Source organism: Heterodontus francisci, chromosome 9 (genome assembly GCF_036365525.1).
Source record: "Heterodontus francisci isolate sHetFra1 chromosome 9, sHetFra1.hap1, whole genome shotgun sequence".
In the NCBI taxonomy this organism is placed as follows: Eukaryota; Metazoa; Chordata; class Chondrichthyes; order Heterodontiformes; family Heterodontidae; genus Heterodontus; species Heterodontus francisci.
Window position 1 is genome coordinate 6,423,618 of NC_090379.1, and position 15,560 is coordinate 6,439,177.

Genomic DNA, 15,560 nt, shown 5'->3' on the forward strand with positions numbered 1-15,560 from the left:
ATAGGTTTCTATGAGATCCTCCCTCACTCTTCGGAACTCCAGCGAATCAATCTCTCCTCATACGTTAGTCCTGCCATCCCAGGAATCAGTCTGGTAAACCTTCGCTGCATTCCCTCTATAGCAAGAACATCCTTCCTCAGATAAGGAGACCAAAACTGCACACAATATTCCAGGTGTGGCCTCACCAAGGCCCTGTATAATTGCAGCAAGACATCCCTGTTTCTGTACTCGAATCCTCTCGCTATGAAGGCCAACATACCATTTGCCTTTTTTACCGCCTGTTGCACCTGCATGCTTACCTTCAGCGACTGGTGTACGAGAAGGCGTTTGAAAAGGTTCCCCACGGTAGGCTATTGCAGAAAATACGGAAGTATGGGGTTGAAGGTGATTTAGAGCTTTGGATCAGAAATTGGCTAGCTGAAAGAAGACAGAGGGTGGTGGTTGATGGCAAATGTTCATCCTGGAGTTTAGTTACTAGTGGTTTTTAGATTAGAGATACAGCACTGAAACAGGCCCTTCGGCCCACCGAGTCTGTGCCGACCATCAACCACCCATTTATACTAATCCTACACTAATCCCATATTCCTACCAAACATCCCCACCTGTCCCTATATTTCCCTACCACCTACCTATACTAGTGACAATTTATAATGGCCAATTTACCTATCAACCTGCAAGTCTTTTGGCTTGTGGGAGGAAACCGGAGCACCCGGAGAAAACCCATGCAGACACAGGGAGAACTTGCAAACTCCACACAGAATCGAACCCGGGTCCCTGGAGCTGTGAGGCTGCAGTGCTAACCACTGCGCCACTGTACCGCAAGGATCTGTTTTGGGGCCACTGCTGTTTGTCATTTTTATAAATGACCTGGAAGAGGATGTAGAAGGGTGGGTTAGTAAATTTGCGGATGACAGTAAGGTCGGTGGAGTTGTGGATAGTGCCGAAGGATGTTGTAGGGTACGGAGGGACATAGACAGGCTGCAGAGCTGGGCTGAGAGATGGCAAATGGAGTTTAATGCGGAAAAGTGTGAGGTGATTCACTTTGGAAGGAGTAACAGGAATGCAGAGTACTGGGCTAATGGGAAGATTCTTGGTAGTGTAGATGAACAGAGAGATCTTGGTGTCCAGGTACATAAATCCCTGAAAGTTGCTACCCAGGTTAATAGGGCTGTTAAGAAGGCATATGGTGTGTTAGCTTTTATTAGTAGGGGGATCGAGTTTCGGAGCCACGAGGTCATGCTGCAGCTGTGCAAAACTCTGGTGAGACCGCACCTGGAGTATTGCGTGCAGTTCTGGTCACCGCATTATAGGAAGGATGTGGAAGCTTTGGAAAGGGTGCAGAGGAGATTTACTAGGATGTTGCCTGGTATGGAGGGAAGGTCTTACGAGGAAAGGCTGAGGGACTTGAGGTTGTTTTCGTTGGAGAGAAGGAGGAGGAGAGGTGACTTAATAGAGACATATAAGATAATCAGTGGGTTAGATAGGGTTTCCTCGGATGGTGATGGCAAACACGAGGGGACATAGCTTTAAGTTGAGGGGTGATAGATATAGGACAGATGTTAGAGGTAGTTTCTTTACTCAGGGAGTAGTAGGGGCGTGGAACGCCCTGCCTGCAACAGTAGTAGACTCGCCAACTTTAAGGGCATTTAAGTGGTCATTGGATAGACATATGGATGAAAATGGAATAGTGTAGGTCAGATGGTTTCACAGGTCGGCGCAACATCGAGGGCCGAAGGGCCTGTACTGTGCTGTAATGTTCTAATTCTAATTCTAACACCTAGGTCCTGCTGCGTATTCCCCTCTCTGTTTATAGCCATTCAGATAATCTGCCTTCCTGTTTTTGCTACCAAAGTGGATAACCTCACATTTATCCACATTAAACTGCATCTGCCATGCATTAGCCCACTCACTCAACTTGTCCAAGTCACCCTGAATCCTCTCTGCATCCTCCTCACAACTCACCCTCCCACCCAGTTTTGTGATCTGCAAATTTGGAGATATTACATTTAGTTACCTCATCTAAATCATTAATGTATATTGTGAATAGCTGGGGTCCTAGCACCAATCCCTGTGGTACCCCACTTGTCACTGCCTGCCCTAATTCCCTAATGTTTTGACCCCATGCTCCCAATTTAAATGTGTGTCCCCCATTGCATCCACTTTCCTCTTGTGGGTGGGATGAAGTCAATTGTAGAACATTATGGTCTTGGAAAACAGGATTTCTTTTCATCCTTTTTTGTTTGTGTGGGTGTGAAGTTGTGTTTTGTTTTTCAAACTTCGTACAGTGTCCATTGACAGCAGTATCCTGTCTCTAACTGCTGGGCAGGTGCCACCCACATGTGCCACTTGCCTTTTACATAGAATTTACATTCAGTACAACTCGTTCCTCTCACCCCATCAAAATAGCCTTCCATTCCTAAGAAGCTTCCCCTGAAGTGCACCTATACTATTCACCGCAATTATGAGTTCCACGTTCTCACCACTCAGTGCAAACAAGTTCTCCTGATTTCCATATTGGATTTATTAGTGACTATCTTCTATTTATGGCTCCTAGTTTTGGTCTCCTCCCCAAGTGGAAACACCTTCTCCATGTCTATCCTATTGAACCCCTTCACAATTTAAAGACCTCTATTGGCTTACCTCCCTTACCTAGGGAACTGAGCCCCAGTTGTTTTGTTTTTCATCTTGTCTCTTTGTGCTGATGTAAATCTTGAGGCATTGTCTTTGTCTTTAGGTTGGGAGGGCTGACATTCTGGTGGTTGGAGCTGGCAAAGCTGAAATGGTGAAAGGAAATTGGATCAAACCTGGAGCTGTCGTTATCGACTGTGGAATAAACTACATTCCCGGTAAGAGAAACTCAATTAGAAAATGATTTGCGGGCCTTTTTTGCTGGTTCCTCCCTTTGGTGATGTGATGAGAGCCGGCTAGCTCCGACTGTAAACTACAGTCAACCCTGTTGCTTCATAGTACTCTCAGAAAGAAAGAACTTGCGTTTCTATAATGGGAACAAATTGCTTAACAGCCAATGAAGTATTTCTGAAGTGTTGTAATGTAGGAAATGCAGCAGCCACTTTGCACACAGCAAGCTCCCACATATAGCAATGTGGTAATGACCAGATAAATCTGTTGTAGTGATGTTGATTGAGGAATTGGCCAGGACACCAGAGGTTCTCCCCTGCTCTTCATGAATATTGGCCATGGAATCTTACATCCTTGTAACCCTCATCCACGCTTTTCTTACCGCTGGGCTTGAGCTCCTGCTGCCCATGTCTGTGATGTCTTCGGGACTGGAGTGAGATTTAGCTGGGTTTGGTATAAGATATATGAGACCGGCTTTTTCTTTTATTCTATTTTAGTTTCACTTCCCCTTTGCTAGTTTGTGTGTTCTACAGCTGCCTCTAGAGTGCACAATGCAATTGCAATTTCAAAACAATACAGCACTAGTGTCTTAATTCACACTAAGTCCCATTCACACCACCCCGTGCTTGCATTCTTGCTACATTGGCTCCAGCAATGTCGCAATTTTTAACATTCTCATTCCTGTTCTCAAATCCTTTCATTGCATTGCCTCTGTAACCTCCTCCAACCCCACAACCCTCCATGATATCTATGCTCCTGCACTTCTGGCTTCTTAAGCACCCTGATTTTAATCGCTCCACCATTGGCGACCTCGGCCCTAAGCTCTGGAATTCCCTCCCTAAACCTCTCCACCTCTCTTTCCCTCTTTAAGACATTCCTTACAGCTTACCTCTTTGACCAAGCTTTTGGTCACCTAACCTAATAATTCTGTTCGATATTCGCTCCCTTGAAGCATTTTGGAATGTTTTACTAAGTTAACAACACTATATAAATTTACGTAGTTGTTACATAGAATAACCTAGAAACGGGCCATTCGGCCCAACAGGTCTATACTGGTGTTTATGCTCCACATAAACTTCCCCCCACTCCTCTTCATCTCACCCTATCAGCACATCCTATGCTTTTCTCCCTCATGTACTTATTTAGCTTCCTCTTAAATGCACCTAAGCTATCCACCTCAACTACACCATGTGGTAGCAACCAGGTAAATTGCTTCTTCAGAGAGCCAGCGCAGACACGACAGGCCTAATGGCCTCTTCCTGTGTATAACGATTCTGTGAAGATCTGCAGTCTCACAACTCTGGGTAAGGAAGTATATTTATGGCCCCTAGTTCTGGTCTCCCCCAGAAATGAAAATATCTCCTCTCCATCTATCCTATCAAGCTCCTTCACAATTTTACATATCAGGTCACCCCTCAGCCTTCTCTTTTCTAGAGGAAAAAACTCCAGCTTTTTGTTGAGTGCAATAGGATTGGGTCAAATATGCCAATGGATTTATTTATCCAAGTGGCTTTGTGCGAATGGGAGGTGTTGTAGGTGTGCCCTCTGATCCACTGAGCCTGCCGCACCTTCTGTGTTTTATTTCCCTCAAACTGCTTATCTCAATGGCCCTTGTTGCTGATTCTGTTCTCAGTCCTATCGATTGATGGGGAAGCAGTTGAGACTAACTTTGGGAGGAAGGCATAAAGATTGCAGGTGGCAGTATATGTGTTGCTGTAATTTTGCACGCTGCTTTGTTTTAGACAGCACAAAGTCAAGTGGAAAGCGTGTGGTTGGTGATGTGGCTTACAACGAGGCCAAGCAGGTGGCTTCCTACATCACTCCTGTGCCTGGTGGCGTGGGACCCATGACTGTCTGCATGCTTATGGCGGTGAGTTTGCCCATCTTATACTGTAACTCTACCAACTTCACTGCTGTTTTGGAAGAGATTGGTTCAGTGAGAAAGTCTTTCATAGAGAGAGGTTTTTCATAGAGAGATACAGCACTGAAACAGGCCCTTCGGCCCACCGAGTCTGTGCCGACCAATAACCACCCATTTATACTAATCCTACATTAATCCCATATTCCCTACTACATCCCCACCATTCTCCTACCACCTACCTACACTAGGGGCAATTTACAATGGCCAAATTACCTATCAACCTGCAAGTCTTTGGCTGTGAAAGGAAACTGGAGCACCCGGTGGAAACCCACGCGGTCACAGGGAGAACTTGCAAACTCCGCACAGGCAGTACCCAGAACCGAACCCGGGTCACTGGAGCTGTGAGGCTGCGGTGCTAACCACTGCGCCACTGTGCCGCCCCCCCGTCTTGCGAGGGTCTTTGAGCTGGAGTGCACATCCTGAATGAAATCCATGGTTTGCTCATGCACTTGCATAGCCTCTTCATGGAGACTGTATGAGACACTATGGGGAGACATTGGTGCAGTGGTAATGTCATTGAACTAGTGATCCAGAGGCCCAGGTTGATGTCCTGGGGATATGTGATGAAATCCCACCATAGCAGCTGGTGGAATTTAAATTCAATTAATTCATCAATTCAGTTAATTCATATAAATCTGGAATTGAAAGCTAGTCTTAGTTTTATGGCACCATTACTATTATAGATTGTCGTGAGCATACGAATTAGGAGCAGGAGTAGGCCGCTCGGCCCCTCGAGCCTGCTCCGCCATTCAATAAGTTAATGGCTGAACTGATCACTCCACATTCCCGCCGACCCCCGATAAATACATGAGGGAGAAAGGAATAGAAGGTTTTGCTGATAGGGTTAGCTGAATTAAATAGAGTGGAAGGAGTCTCGTGTGGAGCATAAGGTCCAACATTGACCATTTAGCCCAGGTGGCCTGTTTCTGTGCTGTAGTTGCGATGAAAGCTAAGCGGTACAGATGAGGTCCCCTGCACAGTACAACAGTGTGTCCTGAATAAAGCCACAGCCTATTCCAAACATTATCCTGCCTGATGGTCTGCATCCCAGAATACTTAAGCAAGTGGCCGTAGAAATAGTGGATGCATTGGTGGTCATCTTCCAAGATTCTATAGACTCTGGAACAGTTCCTACAGATTGGAGGGTAGCTAATGTAACCCCAATAAAAAGGGAGGTAGAGAGAAAGCAGGGAATTATAGACCAGTCAGCCTGATGTCGGTAGTGGGAAGAATTCTGGAGTCCATTATCAAAGATTTTATAGCAGAACACTTGGAGAACAGTGGTAGAATCAGACAGAGTCAGCATGGATTTACGAAGGAAACGGCTATATCTGAACAGCTAGAAACTGAGAGAGGGGAATATGCAGCGAGACCTGGGTATTCGCGTACACCGGTCGCTGAAGGTAAGCATGCAGGTCCAACAGGCGGTTAAAAAGGCAAATGGTATGTTGGCCTTCATAGCGAGAGGATTCGAGTACAGGAGCAGGGATGACTTGCTGCAATTATACAGGGCCTTGGTGAGGCCACACCTGGAATATTGTGTACAGTTTTGTTCTCATCTGAGAAAGTATGTTCTTGCTATAGAGGGAGTGCAGCGAAGGTTTACCAGACTGATTCCTGGGATGACGGGACTGACATGAGGAGAGATTGAGTCGGTTAGGATTATATTCGCTGGAGTTCAGAAGAGTGAGAGGGGATCTCATAGAAACCTATAAAATTCTAACAGGACTTGACAGGGTAGATGCAGGAAGGATGTTCCCGATGGTGGGGGAGTCCAGAACCAGGGGTCATAGTCTAAGGCTACGGGGTAAACCTTTCAGGACTGAGATGAGGAGAAATTTCTTCACCCAGAGTGTGGTGAACCTGTGGAATTCGCTACCAGAGAAAGCAGTTGAGGCCAAAACATTGTATGTTTTCCAGAAGCAGTTAGATATAGCTCTTGGGTTTAAAGGGATCAAAGGATATGGGGCGAAAGCGGGAACAGGTTACTGCGTTGGATGATCAGCCATGTTCATAATGAATGGCGGAGCAGGCGCGAAGGGCCGAATGGCCTACTCCTTCTCCTATTTTCTATGTTTGGGGAAGGCTGCTGTATCCTGTGGAACCAGGTGATACCATCAGAAGAATAGAGAAGAAAAATGGAGAAAAAAGGAAAAACATAGGATGCTATGGGGAGCAAGGTAGGAGATTGCTGGGGCCCTGGCAGAGATTTTTGTATCATCGTTAGCCACGGGTGAGGTACCAGAAGACTGGAGGATAGATAATGTTGTGCCTTTATTTAGGAAGGGCAACAGGGGTAAACCAGGGAACTACAGGCCGGTGAGCCTTACATCAGTGGTGGGAAAGTTATTGGAAGGGATTCTGAGAGACAGGATTTATAAGCATCTGGAAAGGCATGGTCTGATTAGGGATAGTCAGCATGGCTTTGTGAGTGGGAAATCATGTCTCACGAATTCAATTGAGTTTTTTGAGGTGGTGACCAAGAGGATTGACGAGGGCAGGGTGATGGACGTTGTCTACATAGACTTTAGTAAGGACTTTGACAAGGTCCCGCATGGTAGACTGGTCCAGAAGGTTTGAACAAATGGGATCCAGGGTGAGCTAGCAAATTGGATACAAAATTGGCTTGGTGATAGGAGGCAGAGGATGGTAGTGGAGGGTTGTTTTTCAGATTGGAGGCCGGTGACCAGTGGTGTGCCGCAGGGATTGGTGCTGGGCCCTCTGTTGTTTGTCATATATATTAATGACTTGGATGTGAATGTAAGGGGCATGATTCGTAAATTTGCAGATGACACCAAAATTAGTGGTATAGTGGACAGTGAAGAAGGTTGTCTAAGGTTACAACAGGATATAGATCAACTGGGAAAGTGGGCAAGGGAGTGGCAAATGGAATTTACGCAGACAAGTGTGAAGTGATGCATTTTGGGAAGTTAAACCAGGGCAGGACATATACAGTGAATGGCAGGGCCCCGGGGAGTGTTCTTGAGCAGAGAGACCTCGGGGTGCAAGTACATAGTTCCCTGAAAGTGGCAACACAGGTAGACAGGATGGTGAAGAAGGTGTATGGCATGCTTGCCTTTATCGGCCGAGGCATTGAGTACAAGAGTTGGGACGTTACATTACAGTTGTACATAACGTTGGTTAGGCTGCATTTGGAGTACTGTGTGCAGTTTTGGTCGCCGCAAAGGTAAGATGTGATTAAGCTAGAGAGGGTGCAGAAAAGATTCACAAGGATGTTGCCTGGTTTGGAGGGCTTGAGTTATAAAGCGAGATTGGATAGGCTGGGTCTATTTTCCCTGGAGCGAAGGAGGCTGAGAGGGGACATGATAGAGGTATATAAAATTATGAGAGGCATAGATAGGGTAGATAGCCAGAGTCTGTTTCCCATGGTAGGGGTGACTAAAACTAGGGGGCATAGATTTAAGGTGAGAGGGAGGAGGTTTAAAGGGGATCAAAGGGGTAAATTTTTCACACAAAGTATTGTGGGTATCTGGAATGAGCTGCCAGAGGAGGTGGTGGAAGCAGGAACAGTAGCAACATTTAAGAGGCATCTGGACAGGTACTTGAATGAGCAAGGCATAGAGGGATATGGAATTAATGCAGGCAGGTGGGATTAGTATAGATCGGCATGATGGTCGGCATGATGGTCGGCATGGACGCGGTGGGCCGAAGGGCCTGTTTCTATGCTGTATGACTCTTAAAAAAAAACACAGCATGGAACTGCATTGTGTTGATGGAAATTTTATTCTTGACCTTTTGCGTTCTCTGTGACAGAATACCATTGAGGGTGCAAAACGTTATTTGGAGAACTGCAAGCCAGGCAAGTGGCCCATTCACTACACGAAGCTTAAACGTGTGGAGCCAGTCCCGAGGTAGGTGTATGAGCTCTCTGCATCCTTTTTTTTTGTTATTCATTCACAGGATGTGAGTGTCGCTGGCAAGCTCAGGATTTGTTGCCCCTTTTGACAAGGTGGTGATGAGGCGCCTTCTTGAACCACTGCAGTCCATGTGACAATATTGAAAATGCTGGTCCCTTTAACTAAACAGGACTCATTTCAGTGTTTATAGAGAGCAGGTGATGCTCATTATAGTTTTGTATTTAAGGACTGGGTTTTTGCCCAGTTGGGGAATTTCCTCTGGACAGAGTTAGTCCAGAAGGAAAGAGTGGAAACTGATGTTTGGACTGAACTGTGAATTGCCAATAAAACAGTTGTGGATTAGAGACGGTCATTTGCTTCTTAATTTTGGTGACTGGACATCTGCCTGTTTAACATGGTAGTAGAGGATTAACTTCAATCTCTTCAGGTGGGAATATAAAGAAAAACATAGTTCCTTTCTCTAACCAAAGCAAGGCTCCTGGTGGCTTTAGGGGTGAAATGGCTGGGTCACGCTGTAGGCTCTCGAACTGGTCTTTTAATGTGGACTCGGGTCACTTCCCTAACCAAGAGGAAGCAAGGTATGGCCTTGGCTTTGTCTTTACCAGGAAAAAGCAAGATTAGAAATTAAGTATTTTTGGAACTGAACGTTACTGACTTGGATACTGAAGAGGGATTGCCAATTCTAATACAATTTATGGACAGGATCGACAAAAAAGATGATTTGTTGGAAGCCTATGAGGCACAGTCGACTTTTGATAAATTCAAGAAGACGGACAATCAGTCCATGGACGAATGTGTCATGGAATTTGATGGGTTATATAACAGACTAAAAAAATTCAGTCGAGAAATTCTTGAGTCTGTGCTTGCGTGCAAATTGTTAGATTGTGCACAGGTCTCTCCTCTAAATAGACTTTTGGTTTCGACAGGGGTGCACTTCCATGGTAAAGATTCTCTTTTTAAGCAAATGACTGCAGCCCTAAAGAAATTGTTGGGAAAACAATCATTTCCGGATACCTTTATGTCACAAATTGGAAATTCTGCAGTGAGACAGAGAATGGAGGACTCCATGATTACTGGCTCTCAAAATCGACGGGGGACCTAGTCGTGGGCGCTTGTACAGAGAGAGAGTTGCTGACAGACCTTTTGAAGTGGGTCGCACTTATGATAGATCTATGGATCAAAACAGAAGGCAAGGTTGGGATGATAACCGGCGAACGAATCCCAGAGATGCGCAGGGAGTGGTTAATAAGTTAAATATGTGAGTCTAAGTATCACAATGCAAGGAATTGTCCTAGAACCAGGAATTGAGTATTTGAAGTGACTCATGAGATGGACAGTTCTGATGATGAATATGATAATAATGAACGACATGGCAATATCATATTGGTGACCGAAAACATGAGTCGGGCCATGAGCATTTTGGTTGCCGATTCATTCAGTTGTGCGATATTAGATAGTGGCTGTCCCTCAATAGTGTGTGGAGTCGATTGGCTGAACTGTTACTTGGAATCCCTTGACAAGGCAGATGGAAGTAAAGATAGAGAAGATGAAAGTGATACTTGCTTTAGGTTTGGAGACGATAATACGTTAACGTCTTTAAAGAGAGTGGTCCTCCCATGTGAAATAGCAGGAATGCGTCATTTCGTCAGCACTGATGTGGTCCAGAGTGACATACCACTGTTGATGAGTAAATCTTTGATGAAAAAAGCAAAGATGAGTTTGGACATGGAGAATGACAAAGCGTTTGTCTTTGGTAAATTTACAATTCACTGGATCAGGACATTGTTTTCTCAAAGGAATACAATAGAGTGTTTCTCGCTGAGAAGTTCAAGAAGTATTATTGACGTCTGGAGACAAGAGTCTGTCTAATGAGGAGGATTATCTGGAAGTTGCACAGACAATTTTCCCATCCTTCATCGCAGAAATTAAAGCTACTACTAAAGGATGGCGGAGTTATGGATAAAGAATACGACTCCCTTGTTGAACAAATCACATCTCAATGTGACATATGTATTAAATATCGGAAGACACCACCGCGCCCGGTTGTGAGTGTCCCATTAGCTCGGGAATTTAATGAAGTGGTGGCTATGGACCTGAAAGTGTGGGGCAGAAATCATGGGATAATCGATGACATGTTACACAAAATACTGGCGGATCAACCGAACTGTTAAGCTACAAACGGCTCTGGCATGGGCAGTACATGCAAAAAAAACTCTACAAATGGTGGGGGGGTGGTGTAGCCCTTACCAATTGGTATACGGCCGTAATCCAAAATTGCCTTCCATACTATGTGACGATCCTCCGGCCCTGGAGGGAACGATTATTAGCTGTACTTTCTCCGCTTACCTAAATGCGCTACATGCTGGCAGGAGAGCGTTTATCCAAGCTGAAGCATCAGAAAAAATTCAGAGAGCATTAAGACATTGCATAAGACGGTCTGGGGAAGACTTTAGTTCTGGCGATCTTGTTTATTATAAGAGAGAAGGGCATAGGGAACGGAAAGGTCCGGGAAAAGTCATTGGACATGATGGGAAAATTTTAGTAATACAACATGGGACTCAAACCATAACAGCACATTGTTTGCGGGTTCTAGGGATGCGTTATGAATTTTCCAACACCGAGAACATGGGAGAAGGTGATGATCATGAGGCACCATCTACATCGTATACCCTTGCATTCTGTGATTTTGAGCCAGAGGGGTGGGATCTGAGAGATCAAGAAATAGATACTGATACCCGTACTGTCCGGGAAAAACAAAAAGAAGCCATCTCAGTTGCCCAAAGTAGGTTCTGGGGTGGTGTACCAGCTAGCCAGTTCCAATAACAGGAGGGACGAGCAGGGAAGTTTACAGGAAAATACAAAAATCGGTTAAATGTCCAAGAAAGAGGGACCAGAAGTGAAGGGCATGGATTGGCAAACAGGTGTTCAAGAATGGAGAATGAGAAAACGTAGCTCGAGTTCAGATAATGATTCAGGAGATGCGTCTGGGAGGAGAAAAAGGTCGCGTACAGTTGAAAGGACCTCTAGTAGACATTTTGATAGGGGTAGTACAGAGAGAACTCAATGTGAGAGAGGCCGCATCCTGATGAGGCAACGGTGTAGCCTAGATAGTGGAGAAACTTCTGTGGATATGGTCAGAAGCAGAAGTCCCCATGTTCGTGAAACATTCATAGCCGCTAATAGGTTAGAAGATCGGGCAATAAGAGAGAGTTAGATAGTTGGAGAGAATTTGGGGTATAATCAGAGGCTGTGGATAGGGGCCAACCTGCTCTATCACACAGATGGATTTGTACAGAAAAAGTCCTACCAGATGGGACCTGCAAGGCCAAGGCTCGGTTGGTGGCCAGAGGTTTTGAGGAGTGCTTGGGGCATAAAGATATCAGGGTAGATTCTCCAACCGTGGGAAAGGTGATTGAGAGTCTTTTTGGCTATTTTAGCAACTTATCCTTGGAGGTGCAATTCCATAGATATCAAAGCAGCTTTCCTTCAGGGTGACCTGCATCAGAGGGAAGTGTTTCTCCAGTCTCCGAAGGAAACATCAAACATAGAGGGGAAGTTCTGGAAGTTGAATGAATGTGTTTATGGGTTGAATAATGCTTCCCGGGTATGGTATTTTTCGGTGAGAGCAATTCTGTTACAGTTAGGGTGTTTACAACTGCAGGCGGATCATGCAATGTTTTATTGGCACTATAATGGAAAACTTTTGGGTATCTTTATGATGCATGTGGACGATTTTTTGTGGGGTGGTACTAATGAGTTTGAAAAGAATGTTATTCATCGAATTATGACAATTAAAAATTGGCAGTCAAGCTCCTGGGGCTTTTAAATATATGGGTTTGGAGATAAAACAGGGTGAGTCGGATGTAGTTTTACATCAACGTTCTTACTTGCAAAATGTCACTCCCATCACATTGGGCGCACCAGATCGGGACAGAAAGTCGCAGCTACGTCTAAGGATGAAATGGAACAGTTGAGGAGTCTTGTCGGAGAGCTCAATTGGTTAGCCTCACAGACGAGACCGGATGCAAGTTTTGATGTGTTAGAACATAGTCTTGTGATGAAACATCCTAAGGTTGAAGACATCCTGAGGGTGAACAAAACATTAAAAATAGACAAGCATATGCTGAAGTTCCCTGTTTTGGGTGATTTCAAAAATATGAAATTAATAATTTTTAGTGATGCCTCACATGTAAACCTTGGTGATGGATTTTCCAGTGCAGGAGGGTTTGTGATATTCCTTGTGGGAGAGAATGGTAAAAGTTGCCCACTGGCATGGGAGGCCAAGAAAATAAGAAGAATGGTGAAGAGCACACTAGCTGCTGAAACTCTTGTACTCGTGGATTCTGTTGATAAGGCGCTATATTTGTCCAAGATTTTGGAAGAAATGTTATATAAAAGTGAGACTGAAAAGACAATACAAATTGAATGTTACATAGATAATAGATCTCTGGGATAATATACATTCAATATACAGGGCGGCGCAGTGGTTAGCACCGCAGCCTCACAGCTCCAGGGACCCGGGTTCGATTCCGGGTACTGCCTGTGTGGAGTTTGCAAGTTCTCCCTGTGTCTGCGTGGGTTTCCTCCGGGTGCTCCGGAGGATAGACATAGCCAGTTTGAAGCAAATATTGGAAAGGAAGGAAATCTCTAAGCTGAGATGGGTGGATTCTAGTCATCAACTATCAGACTGTTTTACTAAGAGGAATGCCTGTTCTGAAAAGCTATTGACGGTTCTAGAAGGAGGATATCTCGCTATGTAATGTTTGGGAATCTAAAATTTTTATATATATACTTATCTGTACATATGGCTTTTTTCTTAAAAGAAAGGGAATCTGACTATTGAAAATGCTGGTGCCTTTAATTAACAGGGCTCATTTCAGTATTAATAGAGAGCAGGTGATGCTTATTATAGTTATGCATTTAAGGGCTGGGTTTTTGCCCAGTTGGGGAGTTACCTCTGGACAGAGTTAGTCCAGAAGGAAAGAGTGGAAACTGATGTTTGGACTGAGCTGTGAATTGCCAATAAAACAGTTGTGGATTAGAGACGGTCATTTGCTTCCTCATTTTGGTGACTGGACATCCGGTGTAGGTACCTCTACAGTGCTGTTAGGGAGAAAGTTCCAGGTTTTTGACTAGTGACAGTGAAGGAATAGCGATATAGTTCCAAGCCAGGATAGTGTGTGTCTCGGAACTTGCAGGTGGTGGTGTTCCCGTGCATCTGCTGCCCTTGTCCTTCCAGGTGATAGAGATTTGCATCTCAGATCAAAATTGAAGTAGAAGCAGTGAATTCTGTACAAACAAAAAAATATATAGGGACAGAGTAGATAGGGGAAAAAACTGTCCCCATTGGCGGAAGGGTCAAGAACCAGAGGACTCCGATTTAAGGTGATTGGCAAAAGAACCAACGACGACATGAGGAACAGCTTTTTTCTGCAGCAAGTGGTTAGAATCTGGAATGCACTGTATGAGATTGTGGTGGAGGCAGATTCAATCAGGGCTTTCCGTAGGGAATTGGATAAGCACCTGAAGACAAAAATAATTTCAGGCCTACAGGGAAAGTGGAGGAGTAGGACTAGCTGAGTTACTCTTGCAGAGAGCTGGCATAGACATGACTGGCTGGCCTTATGTGCTTTAACCATTCTCTGATTCATGCAGAACTCTTGGATAGAGGCACCATCAAAGTTGATATTTTGTGTAAAACCCTTTCCCCCTTTCCCACCATCCAGTGTGACGTAGAGTGATGCTCCGATGTCATCCCAGTGGTACTGTTCGTCATGCCATCTAAATAGGAGCTCCGTAGTCATTCATCTGCTTCTAGCTCTCTGGAGGGTTTGCTCGATAACTGCACTGCCCAATGTGATACTCGTACTGACGATGGAAGGTTCCGGTACAATTCCTGATTTGTGCTGGGTTGGCTGCAGTTGACCTCAATACCTCGGGGATAGCATTCTCATTCCTGATCATTATACAGGCCTTTGCTGTAAAGTGTGCCTGCCTGGGTACAGATACAGATCAGCCATGATCTCATTGAATGGCAGAACAAGCTGAATGGCCTCCTCCTATTCCTGTGGGTGACTGACAATCCAATGAACCTCGGTGTTTAAAGCTTATATAGCACGGTTTCAGGATGTCTCAAAGCACTTTACAGCCATTTAAGTAGTTTTAAGGTATTGTCACTGTTGTAATGTAGGAAACACAGTAGCCAATTTGTGCACAGCTAGATCCCACAATCAGCAACATAATAATTGCCAGTTTATCCATTTTTAGTAACGTTGGTTGGGGGATAAATATTGGCCAGGATGCCAGAGAGAACTTCTCCACTCTTCCAAGGTGGTCGTGGAATCTTTTTACGTCTAACTGAGAGGGCAAACAGGGCCTCGGTTTAATGTCTCATCTGAAAATGGAACCTCCAACGGAGCAGCACTCCCTCAGTACTGCACGGAGTGTCAGCCTTCGGAGTGGGACTTGAACCTATGGCCTTCTGACTCAGAGGCGGGAGAGTTCTGCCCACTGAGCCATGGTTGTTATGAATTATATCACTTAGGTGATGAGCTGGAGGGCTGCCACTAGCCACCAGCATGCATTAGGGCTTTATGAGAGGTGGTGAAAATCTGAGCTCAATGCAGTGGTGCTGGGTGTCTTGTGTACTAAATGTTTGGGTTTATTTTAATTATAAAAAATATTATTTCCCACCAGTGACATTGTGATTTCACGGTCTTGCACACCAAAGCACATCAGCCGCATGGCTAAGGAGGTTGGTTTGTTATCCGATGAAGTGGAGCTCTATGGGAAGTCGAAGGCAAAGGTGCTTCTGTCCACATTCGAACGCCTGAAGGACCAACCAGATGGGAAATATGTAGTCGTCACGGGGTATGGCTGGCCTTTCTTTCTTAGAGTCAAGC

General features: G+C 44.9%; 1 protein-coding gene across 4 annotated transcripts in view; it reads left to right on the top strand.

Annotated features, from left to right (window-relative positions):
• The window catches only part of mthfd1b (methylenetetrahydrofolate dehydrogenase (NADP+ dependent) 1b), a 103,780-nt gene that overhangs the window by 37,203 nt on the left and 51,017 nt on the right, over positions 1 to 15,560 (top strand). For all 4 annotated transcript variants that reach the window (XM_068038489.1, XM_068038490.1, XM_068038491.1 and 1 more), the window contains exons 8-11: positions 2,735 to 2,846; positions 4,602 to 4,729; positions 8,555 to 8,652; positions 15,355 to 15,528. In XM_068038489.1, coding sequence (XP_067894590.1) covers positions 2,735 to 2,846; positions 4,602 to 4,729; positions 8,555 to 8,652; positions 15,355 to 15,528 — 512 coding nt within the window. The remainder of the gene's footprint in view (positions 1 to 2,734; positions 2,847 to 4,601; positions 4,730 to 8,554; positions 8,653 to 15,354; positions 15,529 to 15,560) is intronic.